Genomic DNA, 21,359 nt, shown 5'->3' with positions numbered 1-21,359 from the left:
CTACTTTCTGAATTTGAGGTAATGTAGTCCTCAGATAAGAAATTATTGTGATTGGGAATCAAAAAGTGTTCAACTGCAAAGTTGTATAACTTCTGAAGATCTACAACTTTTATTTTGGTCATTTGTTCATTCGACGTAGTGGTTGTAACATTGTTCACAAAGTCTATATGTCGAACAATGTTACTATCGCTTTGTCAAATGAAGAAATGACAAAAATTAAAGTTGTAGATCTTGAGAAGTTATACAGCTTTGAAGTTGAAAATATTTTCATGTGAATTAATTTACTACTTCAGAATATGCTTTGAATTTGTAATTTGCCGAGTATTAAATTTCAAGCACTAGGCATAGTTTTTTGATTGCCGAGTGTTAAATTTCTAGCACTCGGCAAACAACACTTTCCCGAGTGCCGAATTTAAAACACTCCGCAAATTTCTGCTTGCCGAGTATTTATTTTGCAACGCTCGGCAAAGATTAGCTTCGCCGAGTGTTTTTTGTTTGTTGAGTGCGCACTCGGCAAAAGAGCTGCTTTGTTGATCAGGTTTTCAATAGTGGATTTAGTTACTCCACAAGTAAAAACTTCATCTAGAGAATTGGCTGAGTACCTTTTAATGTTGCCTCTTCCCTCCTTTTTGGGTTTAAAAGCTCTGCAAAGTACCCTGTAGTTTATTCCACTCTTTTATGCTATATAAAAATAAAGCTCTCTTAATGAAAAATGTGCGCCTATGTATACAACAACACATAAACATCTCTGATTGTTTGGAGATAATCTAATGAACGTGTTTATCGGTGACCTCCGTTGTTTTTTTCTTACCGGTAAAGTTAACCCTGACAGCACCACGGTCCACGGATGCAATCAAAATTTAGTGCTAACCTGCCGAACACCTCATGAACGTTCCTTGTCATTCACAAGAACATCCAGTACTACTTGGAGTCGGGACATTCAGACTTAATAACTAGTAGCGTGGGTCTCAGTAGTGCTACCAAACAAAATAGGATCTGCATAAGGTGAAACCTAAGGATGGCAACGGGTCGGGTTCGGATCGGGTGGAGTCTCCGTGCACCCAAAATCGAAACCCGAAATCGAAACCCGAACCCGAAACCGATTCGGGTGGAAATCCATCACCAAAACCAAACCCGCGGATACCCGAAACCCGAATGGATACCCGAAACCCGCGGATAAATATACACATATTCACATGTATAAATAAGAGGCAACAAATAATAAATATTTTCATGAGTCAACTTTCAATAAATTTAATAGTCTAAGTAAATAAGTTATCATTAATATATTATAAAACATGAGTTTTAATTCCAAATGATTTATTTCGAATATCCATTGGATATCCACGGGTGGAAACCAAACCCCGAAACCGAACCCGAAACCAAACCCAAACCCGAACTTGAAAACCGTGGGCGAAAAACCAACCCAAACCCGAAACCCGAAAAATCGAAACCCGCGGATACCCGCACCGAACCCGATCCGCTGCCATCTCTAGTGAAACCAATGATCTTTCACATGAAACCATAAACCGAATCTTTGTAAAAAAATTGTGAAGGACTATTTACATGGCTACTTGCGGCACTATCCTTCTCTGAAGGACTGTTTTCCTAACGTAAAAAGATTTGCCGAAAATAGAGTGCCTACCTGTGTTACCCGGACATCCGTGTCTTAATTTTTTTGCAGAGTCGGATATCCCGCACCTGTGTCGGATTCCGACACCCGTGCCGGATTCCAAGTGTTATTTGCCGTGTCCCCGAAAATTCTAACGAATCGGACACCCGCACCCGAGTCGGACACCGACACCCGCACCCATGTCCATGTAACACTCCTACCTTTAGTATTGTAAATTCACAAGGTTCTGAGGCTTCCTGTCGTCACTTTTTTTTTTATGTTTGAGTCTTTTTAGATTCTGGTTAGTTTTGTTTAGCATTATTGTTTAATATCTAATGTTTCTAGACGGCCAGTAAAAATCGACCTTTATCCTGTACTATAGGATTCAGAGGAAGAGATGTGTACAAATCGAAAAAGAAAATTAACCACCCCCAGCTGTCAACTCCGTTAACCACCCTCACCAATTCCCCGGATCGATTACTAACAAAAAAAAACATGCTAATAAACATACAGCACATGGAAATGGAAAAAATAGCACACAAAATCAACCGGATTTCGTTTTGAAATCTCAACAAGAAAAAGAAAAAGAAATCCCACCACGTTCCAAGGATGATGGATGCTGTTGACTTGTGGCGGCCCAGTATCTTCACTGGGGGCTGGGGCCTGGGGCCCGGCCTTTCGAAGAAGGAAAGGCCCATTTCGACTAGGCGAAGCAACCCGTTTGCCTCCATCACCGGTCGTCTTCCTCCCGCATCCCAGACCCGATCCCCCCTCCCCCTCCCCTCGAGGAGAGATCCCCCCGCCCTCGCCAGATCCGGCGGCGGCCATGGAGAAGCCGTGCACCTTCCTGGTGCACTTCGACAAGGGCTCGCCGGCAATGGCGAGCGAGATTAAGGCGGAGCTCGAGTCCGGCGATGGCCCCGCCAAAGGCCGAGGCCATGCGCCGCGCCATCTCGCTCCTCCTCAACGGCGAGCCCCTCCCGCGCCTCTTCATCACCGTCGTCCGCTACGTCCAATCCTGCGACGACCACGCCGTCCAGAAGCTCCTCCTCCTCTACCTCGAGACCGTCGACAAGCGCGACGCCGCCGCGGGGAGGGCCCTCCCGGAGATGATCCTCATCTGCCAGAACCTCCGCAACAACCTCCAGAGCCCCAACGAGTACGTCCGCGGCGCCACGCTGCGCTTCCTCTGCCGCCTCGCCGAGCCCGACCTGCTCGAGCCGCTCGTCCCCTCCGTCCTCGCCAACCTCGACCACCGCCACCACTTCGTGCGCCGCCACGCGCTCTCCGCGGTCGACGCCATCTACCGCCGCCAGCAGGGGGACCAGCTCATCCCCGACGCCCCGGAGCTCGTCGAGCGCGCCCTCGCCTCCGAGCAGGACGCCGCCGCCCGCAGGAACGCCTTCCTCATGCTCCTCGCCAGCGCGCAGGACCGCGCCGTCGCGTACCTCCTCACCAACGCCGACCGCGTCGCGGAGTGGCCCGATCTCCTGCAGATGGCCGCCGTCGACCTCATCTGCAAGGTCTGCGGCCCCAAGGGGGCCCCAGCCGACAAGGGGAGGTACATCAAGATTATCATCTCCCTCCTCTCGGCGCCCAGCCCCGCCGTCGTCTATGAGTGTGCGGGGGCGCTCGTGTCCCTCTCTTCCGCGCCCACCGCGGTGTGTGCCGCCGCCAACACATACTGCCAGCTGCTCTCCTCGCAGAGCGACAACAATGTGAAGCTCATCATCCTGGACCGTCTGCACGAGCTGCGCGCCTCGCATAGGGAGGTGATGGTGGATGTGGTCATGGACGTGCTGCGTGCGCTGGGCAGCCCCAATGTGGATGTCAGGAAGAAGGTGCTTGATTTAGTGCTGGATCTGCTCACCCCGCGGAATGTGGAGGAGGTGGTGCTCTACCTCAAGAAGGAGGTGGTTAAGACGCAGGCCGCTGAGGTTGAGAAGGGTGGTGAGTACCGCTAAATGCTGGTGCAGGCCATTCATTCCTGTGCCAAGAAGTATCCGGAGGTGGCTGCGTCAGTTGTGCATCTGCTCATGGACTTCCTTGGGGACCCTAACGTTGCTGCGGCGCATGATGTTGTTCTGTTTGTGCGTGAGATCATAGAGACCAACCCCAAGCTCCGTGTGTCCATTATCCAGAGGCTAATTGACACATTCTATCAGATCCGGGCATCCCGTGTCTGCATTTGTGCTCTCTGGATCCTTGCAGAGTACGCCCTGTCGCTGTCTGAGGTTGAGAGCGCCATTTCCACTATCACACAATGTGTTGGGGATCTCCCGCTCTACACCGTCTCTGAGGAAGGAGAGACAACTGATTCCTCCAAGCCATCCCAGCCACTGGTGAACTCTGTCACCGTGTCTTCAAGAAGGCCTGCTGTTCTCGCTGATGGTACTTATGCCACACAGAGTGCTGCCACTGAGACTGCTATTTCAGCTCCAGCAGCGGCTCTTGGGTCATTGGCTTCCACCCAAAATCTCAGATCTCTTATTCTGTCTGGTGATTTCTTTTTGGCTGCTGCTGTTGCCAGTAATCTGACCAAGCTTGTGTTGAGGCTGGAGGAGGTTCAGCCATCAAAGGTTGAAGCAAACAAGGTTTCCACTGGAGCCTTGTTGATCATGGTGTCCATTCTGCAATTGGGAGTCATCTTACCTCCCACACCCTATTGACAACGATTCACATGCTAGGATTGTTCTCTGTGTGAGGTGTCTTTGCAATCCTGGTGATGATGTTAGGAAGGTTTGGTTGCAGTCATGCCGCCAGAGCTTTGTCAACATGCTTGCTGAGAAGCAATTTAGGGAGACTGAGGAGATGAAGGCTAAGGCACAGATATCTCATGCACAACCAGATGATCTTATTGATTTCTATCACCTAAAGAGCAGGAAGGTGAGAGTGTACTACTATTCTATTTTTATTTGTCCTCTATTGCAACTCCATATTCTGTTCTCTGTCTAGTGTGGGTACTGATAACCTCAAACGTTTAGTTTTCTATGTATTTGTAGACAACAGAAGTAACATTTTTCTCCTGTACCAATTGGTCTTAAACTGAGTCTCTTAGTAAGTAGAGTCATGGATATGGAGGTGTTGTTTGTTTTTCTATTTTTCTGGTTCACATGTTGTCAATGCCGTGAAACATGTTTGTACTCTAGTAAGGTAGTAAACTCAAGATAAAAAACCTTCGCCTTTATTGGGTCAATGAATAATACGATGTGCATGTCTAAACAGAATTCTGTAGAAACTGATATGAAACAACAGTTTCCTACTTACGATGATCCATACTATGTAAAAGTTTGTTACGAAGTCATCTTCAATATTGTGGGTAAAAATGTGCCTCTGACTACAGACTAATTACCCCCCCCCCCAACACACACACTGAAGGGAATAAGTCTCTGTACTTGTGGTCTTTGTGGGGCTGTGTGGGGCTGCAGCATCTCATTTTTCTGCAGCATGCACTAGCACCATTGCTGCCCTAGAGGACAGCATGTTGGACTGCTTTAGCATCTAGATAGGACAGCAGTTAGTCCTTTCATTTGACATCTTAGACTAGGAGTAGTCCTTTCATTTGGCATCTTAGACTAGGAGTAGAATATGCCTCAGTGTTGCCTGCCCTGCAGCTGTGTATAAATGTGTTGCCTCCCCTCCCGTTGGATGGCATGGCATTGTGAGTGTGAATGAAGAAAAACCCAGAAAACTTCCCCAACTTGAGTGTCATCCTCTCAGCTCAATAAGAGTGAAAATTGAACTGCTAACATCTGGTATCAGAGCCGTACTTTCCTGTAGGTTAGACATTTCCTGCACTTCTCCCTCCCAAGCAGCAGCTAGCACAGCAGCTAGCGCAGCAGCAGCGGCAGTTAGCGCAGCAGCAGCGGCTAGCGCAGCAGCACCTGCTGCACCCTCTACTCCACCTTCCTCACCCGAGCAGACGAGCGGCAGCTCGTCTGAGGCTGCGTCTTCTCCACGCAGCAGCCCCCTGGAGGCGCGCCATGTCCGACGCACCGTCTCAGCGCTCGGTCGCCTCGAGCGCACGGCGTCAGCGAGATGCCGAGCTCGCCGCGGCAGAGGAGCGCAGGCGAGCGACGGCACAAGCCGCTGCAGCAGCGGCGAGGGCGGCCAGGCTGGCTGCAGCGGAGCTGGCGGCGGCCAGGGCGGAGGTGGAAGCAGAGGCGGCGGAGGATGCAGCGCGTGCGGCGGAGGATGCAGCGCGTGCGGCGGAGGTCGAGGTTGAGACCTTGCGCGGCAGCCTCAGCGGCTCCATCGCCGGCGACGCCACCGCCGACGAGGACCTTGAGGAGTTGGAGAGGGAGAGAGCGCAGGAGCGGACCGCGCGGTGGGCAGCAGTCCACCCCGGCGGCGGCGGCCTGGACGGCGGCGCGCCCGGCGGCGGTCCAGGGGCCTGCGCGCCCGGCGGCGGCCTAGATGGCGGCGCGCCCGGCGGCGCGCCCGGCGACGGTCCAGGGGCCCGCGCACCCGGCGGCGGCCCAGGGGGCGGCGCGCCCGGCGGCGGAGGCGGCGCCCCTGGCGGCGGCCGCGCCCTTGGCGGCGGCCGCGCCCTTGGCGGCGGCGCGCAGGGCGGTGGCGGAGCTCCTGGCTGGGGTGCGCGCGGCGGCGCCCCCGGCTACCACGGCCTCCAGGCGGTGGTCAGGGACGTCGGTCCCGGTGGTGGGTGGCCCACCCTCACCAAGACCAACTACGTCGAGTGGGCCGCAGTCATGGAGGTGAAGCTCCAGGTGCGGCATATGTGGGAGGCAGTCCGGTACGGCGATGTCGACTACGATGAGGATCGACGGGCGCTGGATGCTCTCATCGCAGCAGCCCCGCCCGAGATGCAGTTCACGCTTTCCAAGAAGCGAACTGCCAAGGAGGCCTGGGACTCCATCGCTGCGGCACGTATCGGCAGCGACCGCGCCCGCAAGACCACTCTCCAGGCACTTCGCAAGGAGTGGGAGAACCTGGCCTTCAAGCCAGGTGAGGATGTTGATGACTTCGCCCTCCGTCTCAACACTCTACTGCAGAAGGTGGTGCAGTTCGGCGACGACACCTACGACGAGGAGAGAGCCGTCGAGAAGCTCTTCCGCTGCGTCCCCGAGAGGTACAGGCAGACCGCTCGCTCGATCGAGTCTCTGCTAGACCTCTCCACCATGACGATCGAGGAGGCGATAGGTCGCCTCAAGGTCGTCGACAGCGACGAGCCACAGCCTCCCTCGGGAGGCATCTCCATCGGTGGGAAGCTCCACCTCACTCAGGAGCAGTGGGAGGCTCGGCGCGGTGACAGGAGGAGGGGGGAGCCCTCTTCCTCGACTGGTGGCCGCAAGCGCGGCAAGCCGCGAAAGGGGCGCGGAGGTGCCCAAGCCGGGGCACGAGGGCGCGCCGAGGGTGGCGCCCGCGGAGATGCTCAGGGCGGCGCCGCTGACAGGCCCAAGGCGGCACGAGACGACGCCTGCCACAACTGTGGCAGGCCCGGCCACTGGGCCAGGGACTGCCCGCAGCGGAGGCGTGGGGGCCAAGCCCACGTCGCGGAGGCCCAGCCGGATGACGAGCCAGCTCTGTTCCTACTCCACGGGGACATGGAGCCGCAGCCGGCGGCACCGCCTGTCACCGCTCTACTCCACCTCGACGAGCCGCGTGCCCGAGTTCTCCTCGGCAACGGCTCCGACGACGACAGGGTCGATGGCTGGTACCTCGACTCCGGCGCCACGTACCACATGACCGGGCGGCGGGAGTTCTTCTCCGACCTGGACGTCGACGTAGGTGGCTTCGTCAGGTTCGGGGACTCCTCCGCCGTGGAGATCAAGGGCGTGGGCTCCGTGATCTTCACCGCCAAGTCCGGAGAGCACCGGATGCTCACCGGAGTCTACTACATCCCGGCGCTGCGGAACTCCATCATCAGCCTTGGGCAGCTCGATGAGAGCGGCTCCCGCGTGGTGATCGACAGCGGGGTCCTCCGCATCTGGGACCACCGTCGCCAGCTTCTCGCCAGGGTGGTTCGAGGGAAGAACCGCCTCTACATCCTCCATGTCGGGGTGGCCCAGCCTCTTTGTCTTGCAGCTCGCAGGGACGACGAGGCATGGCAGTGGCACGAGCGCTTTGGGCACCTCCACTTTGAGGCCCTGAAGCGGCTCGGCGCCAAGGAGATGGTGCGAGGCCTCCCGTGCCTCGACCACGTGGAGCAGCTCTGCGACGTCTGCGTGCTGACGAAGCAGAGGCAGCACTCCTTCCCCCAACAGGCGAGCTTCCGAGCCAAGGAGCGGCTCGAGCTCGTACACGGGGACTTGTGTGGCCCGGTGACACCGGTCACACCAGGAGGACGGCGCTACTTCCTGCTGCTCGTCGATGACCTCTCCTGCTTCATGTGGGTGATGATCCTCGGCAGCAAGGGAGAGGCTGCGGACGCCATCAGGCGTGCTCAGGCTGCTGCGGAGGCGGAGAGCGGCCGCAAGTTGCGCGTGCTGCGCACCGACAACGGCGGCGAGTTCACGGCGGCCGAGTTCGCGGCGTACTGCGCGGATGAGGGCATCCAGCGCCACTACTCCGCGCCGTACAACCCGCAGCAGAACGGCGTCGTCGAGCGGCGCAACCAGACGGTTGTGGGGATGGCCCGGGCCCTCCTCAAACAGAGGGGGATGCCGACTGTCTTCTGGGGAGAGGCGGTGGTGACGGCCGTCTACATCCTCAACCGCTCGCCCACCAAGGCACTCGACGGCATGACACCGTATGAGGCTTGGCATGGGCGCAAGCCGGCGGTCTCCCACCTGCGGGTCTTCGGCTGCCTCGCGTTCGCCAAGGAGCTTGGCCACATCGGCAACCTCGACGACAGGAGCACTCCGGGAGTGTTCATCGGCTACGCGGCGGGTTCGAAGGCCTACCGCATTCTCGACCCGGAGACACAGCGTGTGCGCACGGCGCGCGACGTTGTGTTCGACGAAGGGCGAGGATGGGCGTGGGACAAGGCGGTGGACGACGGCTCGGTTCCGACGTACGACGACTTCACCGTCGAGTACGTCCACTTCGAGGGAGCTGGGGGAGTAGGCAGCTCTTCTTCGCCGAGCGTGCCTACCCCGGTCCCCGAGCCTCCACCGACTCCGGCGCCCGCCACACCGGCGGCACCACACCCTTCAGCTATGACTCCGGCTGCGCCGAGTTCCTCAGCTGTACCACCACAGCCGGCGACGCCGCGCACTCCAGCACCGACAGCCACTCCTCCGTGCACGCCTACTCCAGCACCTGCTCACAGCCCGGTGGAGTTCGCTACTCCGCTCTCTCACGACGAGGAGCGCATCGACGCGTACCACGACGGTGAGCCGCTGCGGTACCGTACGATGGAGGACCTTCTCGGCGATCAGCCGGTGCCGGGACTGGTGCCTCACGACCTGGAGGCGCAGTTGCACCTCGCGTGCGACGACGGCGAGCCTCGGTCTTTTGCAGAGGCCGAGGGACACGCGGCATGGCGTGCCGCGATGCAGTCGGAGATGGACGCGGTTGAGAAGAACCGCACTTGGGAGCTTGCTGATCTCCCTCGCGGTCACCGCGCGATCACCCTTAAGTGGGTGTTCAAGCTGAAGAGGGATGAGGCCGGCACCGTCGTCAAGCACAAGGCTCGCCTGGTGGCACGAGGTTTCGTGCAGCAGGAGGGAGTCGACTTCGACGATGCCTTCGCTCCCGTGGCACGGATGGAGTCCGTGCGACTCCTCCTTGCGCTAGCTGCCCAGGAGGGCTGGCGTGTCCATCACATGGACGTCAAGTCGGCGTTTCTCAACGGTGACTTGAAGGAGGAGGTCTACGTGCACCAGCCGCCGGGGTTTGCGATCCCCGGCAAGGAGGGTAAGGTGCTACGTCTGCGCAAGGCCCTCTATGGCTTGCGGCAGGCCCCGAGGGCGTGGAACGCCAAGCTGGACTCCACGCTCAAGGGGATGGGCTTCGAGCAAAGCCCGCACGAGGCGGTCATCTACCGGCGGGGCAATGGCGGAAATGCCCTGCTGGTGGGTGTCTACGTCGACGACTTGGTGATCACCGGCACCAAGGATGCGGAGGTGGTGGCGTTCAAGGAGGAGATGAAGGCCACCTTCCAGATGAGCGACCTGGGGCCTCTCTCCTTCTACCTGGGGATCGAGGTGCACCAGGACGACTCCGGGATCACACTTCGACAGACCGCCTACGCCAAGCGCGTCGTCGAGCTCGCTGGGCTCACCGACTGCAACCCAGCTCTCACTCCGATGGAGGAGAGGCTGAAGCTGAGCCGTGACAGCACGGCGGAGGCGGTGGACGCTACTCAGTACCGGCGTCTTGTGGGGAGCCTCCGCTACCTCGCCCACACACGGCCGGACTTGGCGTTCTCCGTCGGCTACGTCAGTCGGTTCATGCAGCGACCGACGACGGAGCACCAGCAGGCCGTGAAGAGGATCATCCGCTATGTTGCGGGGACCCTCGACCACGGTCTCCACTACCCGAGGTGCCCTGGGGCGGCACACTTCGTTGGGTACAGCGACAGCGACCACGCCGGCGACATCGACACCAGCAAGAGTACGAGCGGGATCCTCTTCTTCCTCGGCGAGTGCCTCGTTAGCTGGCAGTCGGTCAAGCAGCAGGTGGTGGCCTTGTCCAGCTGCGAGGCCGAGTACATAGCGGTTCCACCGCGTCGACTCAGGCGCTCTGGCTCGCTCGACTACTTGGTGATCTACTCGGCAGAGACACTGGAGCAGTGGAGCTCAGGGTGGACAGCAAGTCCGCTCTGGCCTTGGCGAAGAACCCCGTTTTCCACGAACGGAGCAAGCACATCCGGGTCAGGTATCACTTCATCCGAGGCTGCTTGGAGGAAGGAACCATCAAGACGAGCTACATCAACACCAAGGATCAGCTTGCGGATCTGCTCACCAAGCCCCTTGGGAGGATCAAGTTCCTTGAGCTCTGCTCCAAGACCGGGATGGTCCAATCTTCCCACAAGACGATGCATAAGACTTAGGGGGAGAATGAAGGGAATAAGTCTCTGTACTTGTGGTCTTTGTGGGGCTGTGTGGGGCTGCAGCATGTGGGGCTGCAGCATCTCATTTTTCTGCAGCATGCACTAGCACCATTGCTGCCCTAGAGGACAGCATCTTGGACTGCTTTAGCATCTAAATAGGACAGCAGTTAGTCCTTTCATTTGGCATCTTAGACTAGGAGTAGTCCTTTCATTTGGCATCTTAGACTAGGAGTAGAATATGCCTCAGTGTTGGCTGCCCTGCAGCTGTGTATAAATGTGTTGCCTCCCCTCCCGTTGGATGACATGGCATTGTGAGTGTGAATGAAGAAAAACCCAGAAAACTTCCCCAACTTGAGTGTCATCCTCTCAGCTCAATGAGAGTGAAAATTGAGCTGCTAACACACCCACCCCACCACAAAAGTTGTTATCTACTGTTTTGGGTTTGTTGTTCAATTTTGTATTTTATAATAAAAAAATTGGCAGTTAGTTTTGGCAAAAAAGTTGTTATCTACTGTTTTGGGTTTGTTGTTCAATTTTAAATTTTATAATAAAAAAATTGGCAGCTTGTTTTGACATGAAGATTCGATCTTAATTAATGAATATGAAAGGAAAACCATAAGCACAATCTTTTCTGAAATCATGATAATTTTATCTTAAGTTTAAGCACTGGATACACCCTTGATTGAATTTCTTTCATGCACTGCTAAAGTTTGCATTTCTCTTGCAGGGAATGAGCCAACTTGAGTTGGAAGATGCAGTTCAAGATGATTTGAAGGCTGCAACTGGTCAATTTACTAAGGATGCAGATGATACCAACAAACTGAACCGAATTCTTCAATTGACCGGATTCAGTGATCCTGTCTATGCTGAAGCATTTGTAACGGTTCACCATTATGATATTGTACTTGATGTTACAATTATAAACCGGACAAAAGAAACGCTCCAGAACTTGTGCTTGGAGTTGGCAACAATGGGCGACTTAAAACTTGTTGACCGCCCCCAAAACTATACATTGGCTCCAGAGTCAAGCAAGCAAATTAGAGCCAATATCAAGGTTTCATCAACAGAGACTGGAGTTATATTCGGTAACATAGTCTATGAAACTTCTAATGTGATGGAACGATCAGTGGTGGTCCTAAATGATATTCATATTGAAATCATGGATTACATCTCACCTGCTACATGTGCTGATGTTGCTTTCCGGAACATGTGGGCAGAATTTGAGTGGGAAAATAAGGTAATATGCCACTTTCTTGACTTGTCTGCTTTTTTCAAGATGATATATATTGTTTATGATGCATATGATATTGCTAGTATTTCTGTCATCTGGTTGTAATCTATGCTGAAATTGTGCCATAATATATGTTCCTATAAATGTGCAAAATACCTCTGCACGTTTAATTTTGTTTTTCTAAAAGTTATTGATTATTAATATCAAGCATTTACTTAGTAACAACTTTGGGGGTGTTTGAATGTGGAGCATCGCTGGAAGAAATTTTAGGACAAGGAATTGCCGTAATCATCATTTCTTTCCATCCTTTATGTTCAAACTGGACAAGTTAATAGTTGCTTTATTCTACTTTTGTTGTATCAATTGCCTAAATATTCTGGCTGGGAAATGATTAGATATGGTTGATGTGCAATAATACATAGAGATAGTCCTGTTCATAGTGTGTATCTGATTCGTTTGCCTTATTAATTATTGTTATGACTATTATTTCTTTGTTTATCAGGTGGCGGTGAATACAGTGATTCCGGATGAAAAGGAGTTCTTAGATCATATTATCAAGTCAACAAACATGAAGTGTCTAACACCACCGTAAGTTCCAATTAATTTGGACCATACTAGAATTACACCTGCCATTTTTATATAATGCTAGATTTATCTGTGAGTTTTTTTTAAAAAGATTTATCTGTGGTGTCATAGCCATTCGGAGTTTCAGGCCCCTGTAAAGTGCCAAAACATAGATATACAAGCATAGTTTTCTCAATAATAATACCATAAATGTAAATTTATGACATTATTACTTTTCTGTATGCCAAATAACCTATAGAGTAATCACATGGCTGTATTCAGCATACAGGGCTGATCAAAGGCACAATATGGTTTCTAGTTTGTTTCCTAGGCCTGGAAGCCTAGTCACATGTGTGCTTGAGCTATATCTTAGAAAAGGTCATCTTTTTTTTTTCTTCCTGCTGCGATTAATAATTGAGAAGAAATCACACAAACTTGCATGCTGTTCATGGACTGGGGAGGAAGGGTTGTGCGTGTGTTCTTTCTTTTTAGTTCTTTTTTCCTTCCTCCCTTTTCTTTTTTCTTGTCTCTGTTCTCTCCTTGCTTGTAGGTATGGACCATTTCACATTTTATTTCTTAATGCCAAATACCCCTTAACACTGATAGTAAATAGAAATGTCCTATTCGCTCAGCGATCATTAGCAAAAGACATGTACCTGCTTTATTGAAAGCGCGTGGTTGCTTAATTTGGCATGTTGCCTTGCATGCATTTTTCACTTGGACAGTTGGACTTTTTCTAGTGGTGGTAATGTTGTTGGAAAACTGGAAAATTGTTTCATTGAACATTGCTAATTTTTCTTGGAGTGCTGGGAAGTGGGAGTTTTGATGTTCTGAGGCTAGAACACACAAGCTTATTTCTTTACATTTAACTTAACTAAGTTTGCTAATGATTGCTTGTTTTTTCTGCTTTTGTATGGTAATTTGACATCAGATCTGCACTTGATGGAGAATGTGGGTTCCTTGCTGCAAACCTTTATGCCAAGAGTGTGTTTGGCGAGGACGCTCTGGTGAACATCAGCATTGAGAAGCAGGACGATGGCAAGTTGAGCGGCTACATCAGAATTAGGAGCAAGACCCAAGGAATAGCACTCAGCTTAGGAGACAAGATTACCCTAAAACAAAAGGGTGGCAGCAGCTAGCCAAGCTTGTGCCACATGTATATCACCCCAGTTATACCATAAATCTCCCATTGAAGTCAATTTTTGCTACCTTCCCACCAATTTTCATGTCTTGACAAGTTATTATGACAGGTGGTAGTAGAGGTATCCATCCTATATGGACAGGATTGTGTAGCTTCGTGTTGGTCTAGCTTACAAAACAAAGAGCTTTGTTATACTTACTGACTAAATGAATCCTGATTTATATCTGATTCGATGTCATGTATCAAATAATAAAGAAAACAAAGAGCTTTGTTATACTTACTGACTAAATGAACCCTGATTTATATCTGATTCGATGTCATGTATCAAATAATAAAGTGATTATAGATTCTTTATTTTGTGTTAAGCACACGCTTGCTACGTTCTTTGCTTTTATCAGTTGACTACTGACAGTTATATGAAGAGAACCTGTTGTTGCTCAAGTAGCAGAATCTGTGAAGCATAATGCAGATTTTTTAGAACAACTGAACAAGTAAAACATAATACATGACAAAATATTCTGCAAGTTATTCATTCAAATTTCAGAACATAAATAATTGAGCTGGTCCTTCAGTTTCCTCTAAGATATGCATCCCTGATCCCGTGCAGCTTGGCAGCCACTTCCAGCATAGGGATGCGCTCGCTGGGGGATGTCTTGGTGCAGCAGAGTCCAATGCTCAATACAGACTGCAGAACCTGTGCTCCACCATCCTTGATGGCAACTGGAGGAGTCTCCTTGCTGAGCTCCAGCTCTCCCAGCAGCTGTGGGTCAACAATCTGCAACACATTTTCAGGGAAGTTGATCTCTACAAACTTTGCAATGCTCATTCCATCCTTGAACATGTCGTCTGTTGGCCTCCGTCGGATGAATACCTCGAGGAGTACAACTCCAAAGCTGTACACGTCTGAGGCAGTTGAGACATGACCTCCCCCTGCGCATTCTGTAAATTGCATGTAGGAACGGTTTGGTTCAAATAAACAGAGTAATAATGAAGGAATTCCACTATTTCACTAGCAAACAAGGATAAAAACAAGGATAGGGACAATACCTGGAGCGACATATCCAATGGTTCCCTTGATTGCAGCTGTTGAAGTAGAATATGAGTCAACAGCAGATGATGTTGTGGAACTAAATTTGAACCTTGCAAGCCCAAAATCTCCGACATGGGCTACCATATCATTATCCAGGAGAATGTTGCTAGGTTTCAGATCACAATGTACAATGGTTCCTTGGTGGCTATGGTGTAGATATGCCAAAGCATCAGATACATCCACAATAATGCTCAACCTTTGATCGAGGGAAACACAGTTCAAATATGAAGAGCCTTCACTCTCTCGAGTCGAGTATAATAAGTTATGCAAGTCTCCTCGTGGCATGAACTCATATACTAAGGCTTTGAAATCATTTCCATTAGAATCAATAGTTGAGCAAGCAGTAAGGATAGGAACTAGATTGCGGTGCCGAACATTTCTCAAAGCATCACATTCTGCGATGAAACTCTTCTGTGCTCCTCTTGTCTCTAGATTGAACACCTTGATGGCAACCACATTTCCATCTTGAAACAGTTTCCCTTGATAAACAGAACCATACCTTCCCTGACCAACTAGATTGGATGTTGCGAATCCCTCTGTTGCTCTGAAAAGGTCTCTGTAAGAAATTTTCGGGATTTCTCTTCCGAATGAGGGTAAAGAAATGGATCCGCCTGTCTGTTTTCGCCTCCGGAACAACAGCAAAGCAGAAATCACCACAGCAAATGATACTGCTGTGGCTACTGGGATCACTACTTTCAGTATAATTGGAAGTTTGTGCTTATCTGAATCCAATGAGGTGCCAGGACATGCCGGTAGGTGTAACTCTGGTGGCCCGCCACAAAGCCCCTGATTTCCATCAATCCGCATGGCTGTTCTATTATTGAATATCCCTTTTGTTGGTACCTCACCTTTAAGTTTGTTGAATGATAAATCTAGTTGCTCAAGAAATTGTAGGTTTCCGATAGATGCTGGTATTGACCCAGTTAAGTTGTTGTGAGACAAGTTGAGAACTTTTAGAGTTCTTATGTTTCCTAATGAAACTGGGATGCTTCCACTGAAAGCATTGTGATCAAACTCGATGCCTTCCAAACTCTCACAGCTACCCAAGGTGGTAGGAATTTCTCCAGACAAATTATTTGACGAAAGCTGAAAATCTGTGAGTTGTCTGGCATTGCCAATGTCGGGATGAATCATTCCATCTAGGTTGTTGACATATAAGCTGATCTGCACAATTGTTGGGATTCTGAATAGTTCCTTTGGTATGCTTCCATAAAGATTGTTATTGGAAATGTTCAGCACTTTAAGGACTGGAAGGTTTCCAAAGCTTGGGGGTATCTTTCCGACCAACCGATTCGACTCTAGATTTAGTTCTGTCAATTGAGTCAGATTTGAAAAGGATGATGGAATGGTCCCACTAAAGAAATTGCTGCCTAGTGACATCTTTTGCAGATTTTTCAGAGACCCAAGCCATTCAGGAAGTACACCTGAAAATTGGTTCACAGCCAGTGATACAGTGTACATGTTTTGAAGGTTTGCTATACCAGGAGGAAATTCCCCTGACAACTGATTTTCTGCAAAGTATAGATATTGGAGCTGATTTGTAAGGTTGCCTACTGAAGCTGGTACCTGACCTTGTAGAAGATTCCCAGTCATCGAGAAATCTATTAGCTCTGTGCAGTTGGCCAAGCTGTCAAGAAACTCCCAATCTTGCTTGCTCTCTGCTTGCAGCTGATTTAATTCGAGATTCAGCATTTCCAGCTTGTTCAGTCTGCCAATTTTGCTAGGTACCACTCCACTAAAACTGTTCCTGGATATCTCGATGTAGTACAGATTGGAAGCATTTGTCAATGAAGGAGGGATCTGACCTTGAAAGAAATTGACAGGCAACTCGAGCAACTGAAGGTTGCGCAGTGTGCTACCGAGATCCTGTGGCACTTCCCCGCTAAACTGATTGAAACCAAGACTGAGGTCAGTGAGGGCAGAAAGATTCATGATGGCCCGAGGAAACCTTCCTGACAACTGGTTGGCACCCAAATAGAGCTGCTGCAGGTTTTGCAACTTTGCAAACTCATCTGGGATACTGCCCTCAAAGTGATTGTCAACGCAGCTAATCGCATCCAGCATTGTGAAGTTGGAAAGAGAAGCAGGGATGGTTCCAGCAAGATCATTGACTGAAATCTGCAGCTGGCGAAGGCCAGGGGGCAACTCTGTTGGGAAGGGCCCAACAAAACTGTTCCGGTGCAGCCATAGCACCCTGAGGCTTGAACAGTTTGTGAAACTCGGTATTGCCCCCTGCAGCGTGTTGTTGCTCAGTAATAGGTACTGCAATCGCTGGAGGTGGCCAAGGGATGCAGGGATTTCTCCGGTGAACCGGTTCGTCGCAAGGGAGAGGTTCCTTAGAAATGTCAGATTGCCAAGTGAAGGAGAGATTTGGCCAACTAGGCCTAGCCTTTCAAGCCGAATGGAAGCGACACGGCGTGGGCTGGTGGTTGTGCAGAGGATGGCTTCCCAGCTGCAGAAGTGGGTGCTGTGGTTCCATGAGGCCAAGGCTTGCTGTGGATCAAGCGTGATTGATCTTTTGAAGTCAAGCAGTGATAACAGGTCTGTTTCGTTTGCATCAGCGGAGCTGCAGGTAACGGCGCTGCAGGCAATAATCAGCAGAAGAAACTGTCCAATTGCTGCAGCCTTCATGGTGATAAGCTCCTAATTTTTGTTTTAGATACCCTCTAGAAATGCAAGATTCTGACTTCACAAAACATGAAAATTGCCACCACTGCAACAAGAGAGGTTTTCTTCAGAACCATAAGGAACAAAAGCTCTCTCTCTCTTTTTTATGTGAACGGTGGAATGAGGCATCAAGGAGGACCTTGAAGCTAGACACGACTGAAATGAACAGAAAAAGTTTACTTGAAGATGAGATGCTTACAGCTGCTGATCAGTAGAGCGGTAGCCGGCGAAGCAGTAGCTGCAGGGTTACAGTCGTCCCAGTCACTGAACTCCTGCTTGACTACAGCTTCTTGCTGCCTGAGTGCTACTTGATGCACACGGTCGAATGGGTGCTCGCTCAGCATGCATTTCCTGGGCAATTCTGCTGGCGGTCAACGTCTCCGGCTCGATCGCCGAAAGAAGAGGAGATTCATCAGTAATAAGTCTTCGCGGCGACCACATTTTCATTGGGACCATACCGTACTAGACTATTTTCTATGTGTTCAGAGATGATGTCAGGTAATAAGGTACTAATCTCTTTAGGTACGCTACGCATCTAAAGTCAACCAGTTCTGACTTCTCACGATCTCTTAGTGCACTCCTGCTGTCAACATCGACGGCTCTCTTTTTTCCCCCTATAATACGCAGGAGAGCTGGCAATCTTCGCGATCCTACGGAGGTATGTTTAATATATCCCTTCCTTTTCGCCATGGATTTCTCAATGCACAGCATCTGGATTCATACAGACCTCACAGGTGAAGTAGATAAGAGAGGATGACATTTGGAAGAACAGTACTATAGTCCAACATATAAAAAGGTCATATAGTAATAGTATATACACAGCGAAATAAACACTCACAAAGTGAACACAAGGACTACCATCGTCATTTCAGGTTTCACACATGCACAGCTGACAGCTGAGCAACAATTAGGATGATACCTTATATATTAGGATGATATCATCGTTTGATACTCCGCTGTTCAGACCTCCTGCAAAACCTGGGTCATTATCAGCGAGGATAATGCGCATATAATGATGGTATCACAGAACAACATGAAAAACACAATGATTGAGTTGAAGATATATTCTATTCACGTAATATCATTATCCTAGCAAAAAATATGACGTGTCATTCGACCTTTGCAGCCTTACCTCTGAAAAAAAAAGGAAAAAAAATTCGACCTCACATATACATATTCTTTTAGCAAAGTGTTTCTTTGCTGTTGGCAGCCAGCCGGACACAAGGCGCTTGCTCTCCTCGGCGGAGGTGGGTCAAGGCCGCGCCGCAGACACTGCCGGCTCGCCATTGTTGAGGTCCATGTCCGCTGCCTCCGTCTTCCTCCTCTAGTCCTCATCGGCGACCTCGCATCCGTCTCCGGGTACCTGTACGTACGCTCCATTTTGCTCACAAGATTACCTGACGCGCGCAACCTGTTCGTGAGAATGTGCTTCCAGCCAAAACTGTTGGAATTTCGTCCTCTTTTACTTTTTTTTTGAATTTCTTAGTGTTCTACATTTGCTTCTAGTACTAGTATCCTAGATTTTGTCTCAATATGTGGAGTATTTTTATATGTTAAAATTAATTCTTTTAACAATGTCTTGCTTGAATGGTAAGGAATTAATCTGAGAATGAACATGTGCGTGGAGGTAACACTCTTAAGCTCACCACAACAAAGAGGTAGTGATTGTATTCAAGTAAACTAGGCAACCAAACAAGATCTATCACAATACAGGCTTAGCTAGACTATGCAATCATACACTGCCCTATTGCATAGTACTTGTGGCAGAACCACCTGAATTATCCCGGCTCAAGTGCGCAGGCCATCACCATAAAGGCAACACCGGGTCAAACGCACTTCAAACGGAACAATCCTTGGTCTGTCGGGTAACGTCCCGATACAACCACCGGTTCTCGGATCGAACAAGCATACCCCGCACGAAGGCGAGTCCAGAGATATTACAACCACAAGTTTTACATCACAGGCATAAAAGTTATTACAAACCAGTTCTAAAGTATTATTACAAGACCAACCTTAGTAAACAGTTATACAAGCCATAACTTAAGTTTAGAGTTTAGACAGCGGAAGATAAAACACGACGGCTACAACACGTCGCAAAAGGATACCAGGCTAGCCCAAGCATGGTATCACTCGTCATAGTTATTGCCGGTCGCAGACGTATCCCACTCTACGGACCAGCCAGGAGGCAACGAGCAAGGGTAGGTCAAGCTAGCGATTTGCTCCTCAAAACTCATACCTGAAAAGGTTTTCAACAGCAAGACTGAGTATTCTAATACTCAGTAAGACTTAACCGTCAACGGGTCTAAGTAGCCCACTATAGCTAGACTATGCAGGGTTTGTGAGGCTCTGGTTTTCCTTTTGCTGAAAAGCAATAAAGAGTAGGTCCTTATTTTTAAGTTTTAGCTTTCAAGATTCTAGTTGATTTAACCATTCTATGTAAGCAACTACTATCCAAACATGGTAGAAAACTAAGCAAACAACAAGATTGATAAATAATATTGTTGCTCTTATTACTCTGTGTGGCAAAGGGATCAAGCAGTCTCATATCATCGTGAGAGGCGGACGATTCTGAATCGAAATTCAACCTTGCAAGGATAAACCTAGCACACACGTCTGGAACATCGTCGGGTCGTTCCCAAACAACCGTTGACCTTTCTTTCCGGCTTGTGGATAGGGTCACTCTCCCCGACTACAGGGCTCCAAGGTCCACCCTTCTACGAGGTCCACCCTTGTCCCTAGAAGTCGCAGTGTTGATCAACAATACATTTAAAAACCTATCTCTAAAGAGAGAGTGAAAGGTATATCCACTCCCCGGTCCAATCGGCTACTAGGCTTGCCGCGTACCATATTTACGGCATGTGGCTAGTACTTTCAAAAACTTAACCACCGCTACCACACACCGCGACCTTAGCAAGTTCATCAACACACACGGGGTCTCACCAAAGATCATGATTATCGAACACGACCCCGTCCGTCGTCCTTATATTGATACAGAAAGTAAACAAGCAAATCCTATAAAGCTCGCGAGTGACAGGCAATCACTCGACTTTTACCGGTCCTACAAGCTTAGCAAGTAATCGAACTCAGGTCTAGTGTTCAGTACATAGGTTCCTAGGATTATGCATCTTGGGTTTCAATTCAAATCCTAAGAACTTTAAATGCACAAGTAAATCCTAAGAACTTTAAATGCACAAGTAAATGATAGTAATTTAAAATATGGGTTATGTCCGGGGCTTGCCTTCTCGGTAGTCACTAGCTAACACAGCCTGGGGTTCTTCCGAACTTTGGTTCGGGGCTTCAGTTAGTTCAGCTGCGTTCACCTGGACTTCTGGATCACCTCCGTCAGACTCCAGGATCAACTCGTACGTCCCGTCCGTCAACGTAGTCGTATCTATATGGAATGCAAAAGGTGACATAATTATAAACATACTCCTGTCATGGTAAAGTTGTAGGCTAACAACTGGCAAACAAGCATAACACATGGGCAATCGTTTATAGAGTAGTTAACTAACAAACCTAACTACACAAGGCATCATGATCAACAGCACAAATGATGTTGACTACTCCATAAACAAGTGGGGGTGGTTTTCTATAACAAACAAAACATGGTTTGCTAATAAATTAAACACTCAGAGCATAACCAGTAATAAATTCTGCCAAAATTACACTAAACAGAACATGAACAAAGTAATCTACCCTGTAAAAATCTTGCAATAACATCTAACCATTTAATCAAAACAAATCAATCATTCAGACAGCACATAGAACAAACTTGAATTATACAGGTCAAACTAAACAAAGCAGAAGCTCAACATTTAACAGGAGATCTACACAGAAATGAACTAGCTACTGTGAATTTTTCATGATTTTATCTACAAAGAAATAATTATTAGAAAATAAACAAAACAGAACAACAGATTAGAAAGATTCATTTTTAGATCCTGTTATAGTCATGAACTGAGGCTCAAACTTCCTTCACAAGCTAAGCTACTCAAGAAGAACATACAGAAATATTTTCATGATTTATTACGAAAATAAACTAATTACCATAATTAAAGTCTATTAAACAAGGATTAAATCAAAAAAATAGCTATACAT

General features: G+C 49.4%; 1 protein-coding gene, 1 long non-coding RNA gene and 1 pseudogene across 3 annotated transcripts; 2 read left to right on the top strand and 1 right to left on the bottom strand.

The window, feature by feature from the left end:
• The first annotated feature begins 2,359 nt into the window (after window positions 1-2,359).
• Window positions 2,360-13,809, top strand: LOC120643788 (annotated as a pseudogene). The gene is made up of 4 exons (XR_005663180.1): window positions 2,360-4,498; window positions 11,296-11,805; window positions 12,302-12,387; window positions 13,295-13,809. The product of XR_005663180.1 is annotated as a coatomer subunit beta-1-like (transcript).
• A 150-nt stretch (window positions 13,810-13,959) lies between these two features.
• Window positions 13,960-17,253, bottom strand: LOC120643787 (receptor kinase-like protein Xa21). Its single transcript, XM_039920257.1, has 2 exons — window positions 14,552-17,253; window positions 13,960-14,443 (listed from the first exon to the last, which is right to left on the bottom strand). The coding sequence occupies exons 1-2, from the start codon at window positions 17,223-17,225 to the stop codon at window positions 14,073-14,075; spliced, it is 3,045 nt and encodes a 1,014-aa protein (XP_039776191.1). The 5' UTR covers window positions 17,226-17,253; the 3' UTR covers window positions 13,960-14,072.
• Window positions 17,254-17,613: 360 nt separating this feature from the next.
• On the top strand, window positions 17,614-18,871 carry LOC120643791. Its single transcript, XR_005663181.1, has 3 exons — window positions 17,614-17,759; window positions 17,835-17,919; window positions 18,472-18,871. It is a non-coding gene; the product is annotated as an uncharacterized LOC120643791 (long non-coding RNA).
• The last annotated feature ends 2,488 nt before the right edge of the window (window positions 18,872-21,359 follow it).

This window comes from Panicum virgatum, chromosome 8K (genome assembly GCF_016808335.1).
Source record: "Panicum virgatum strain AP13 chromosome 8K, P.virgatum_v5, whole genome shotgun sequence".
NCBI lineage: Eukaryota > Viridiplantae > Streptophyta > Magnoliopsida > Poales > Poaceae > Panicum > Panicum virgatum.
This window is presented reverse-complemented; position numbering and strand designations above follow the sequence as displayed.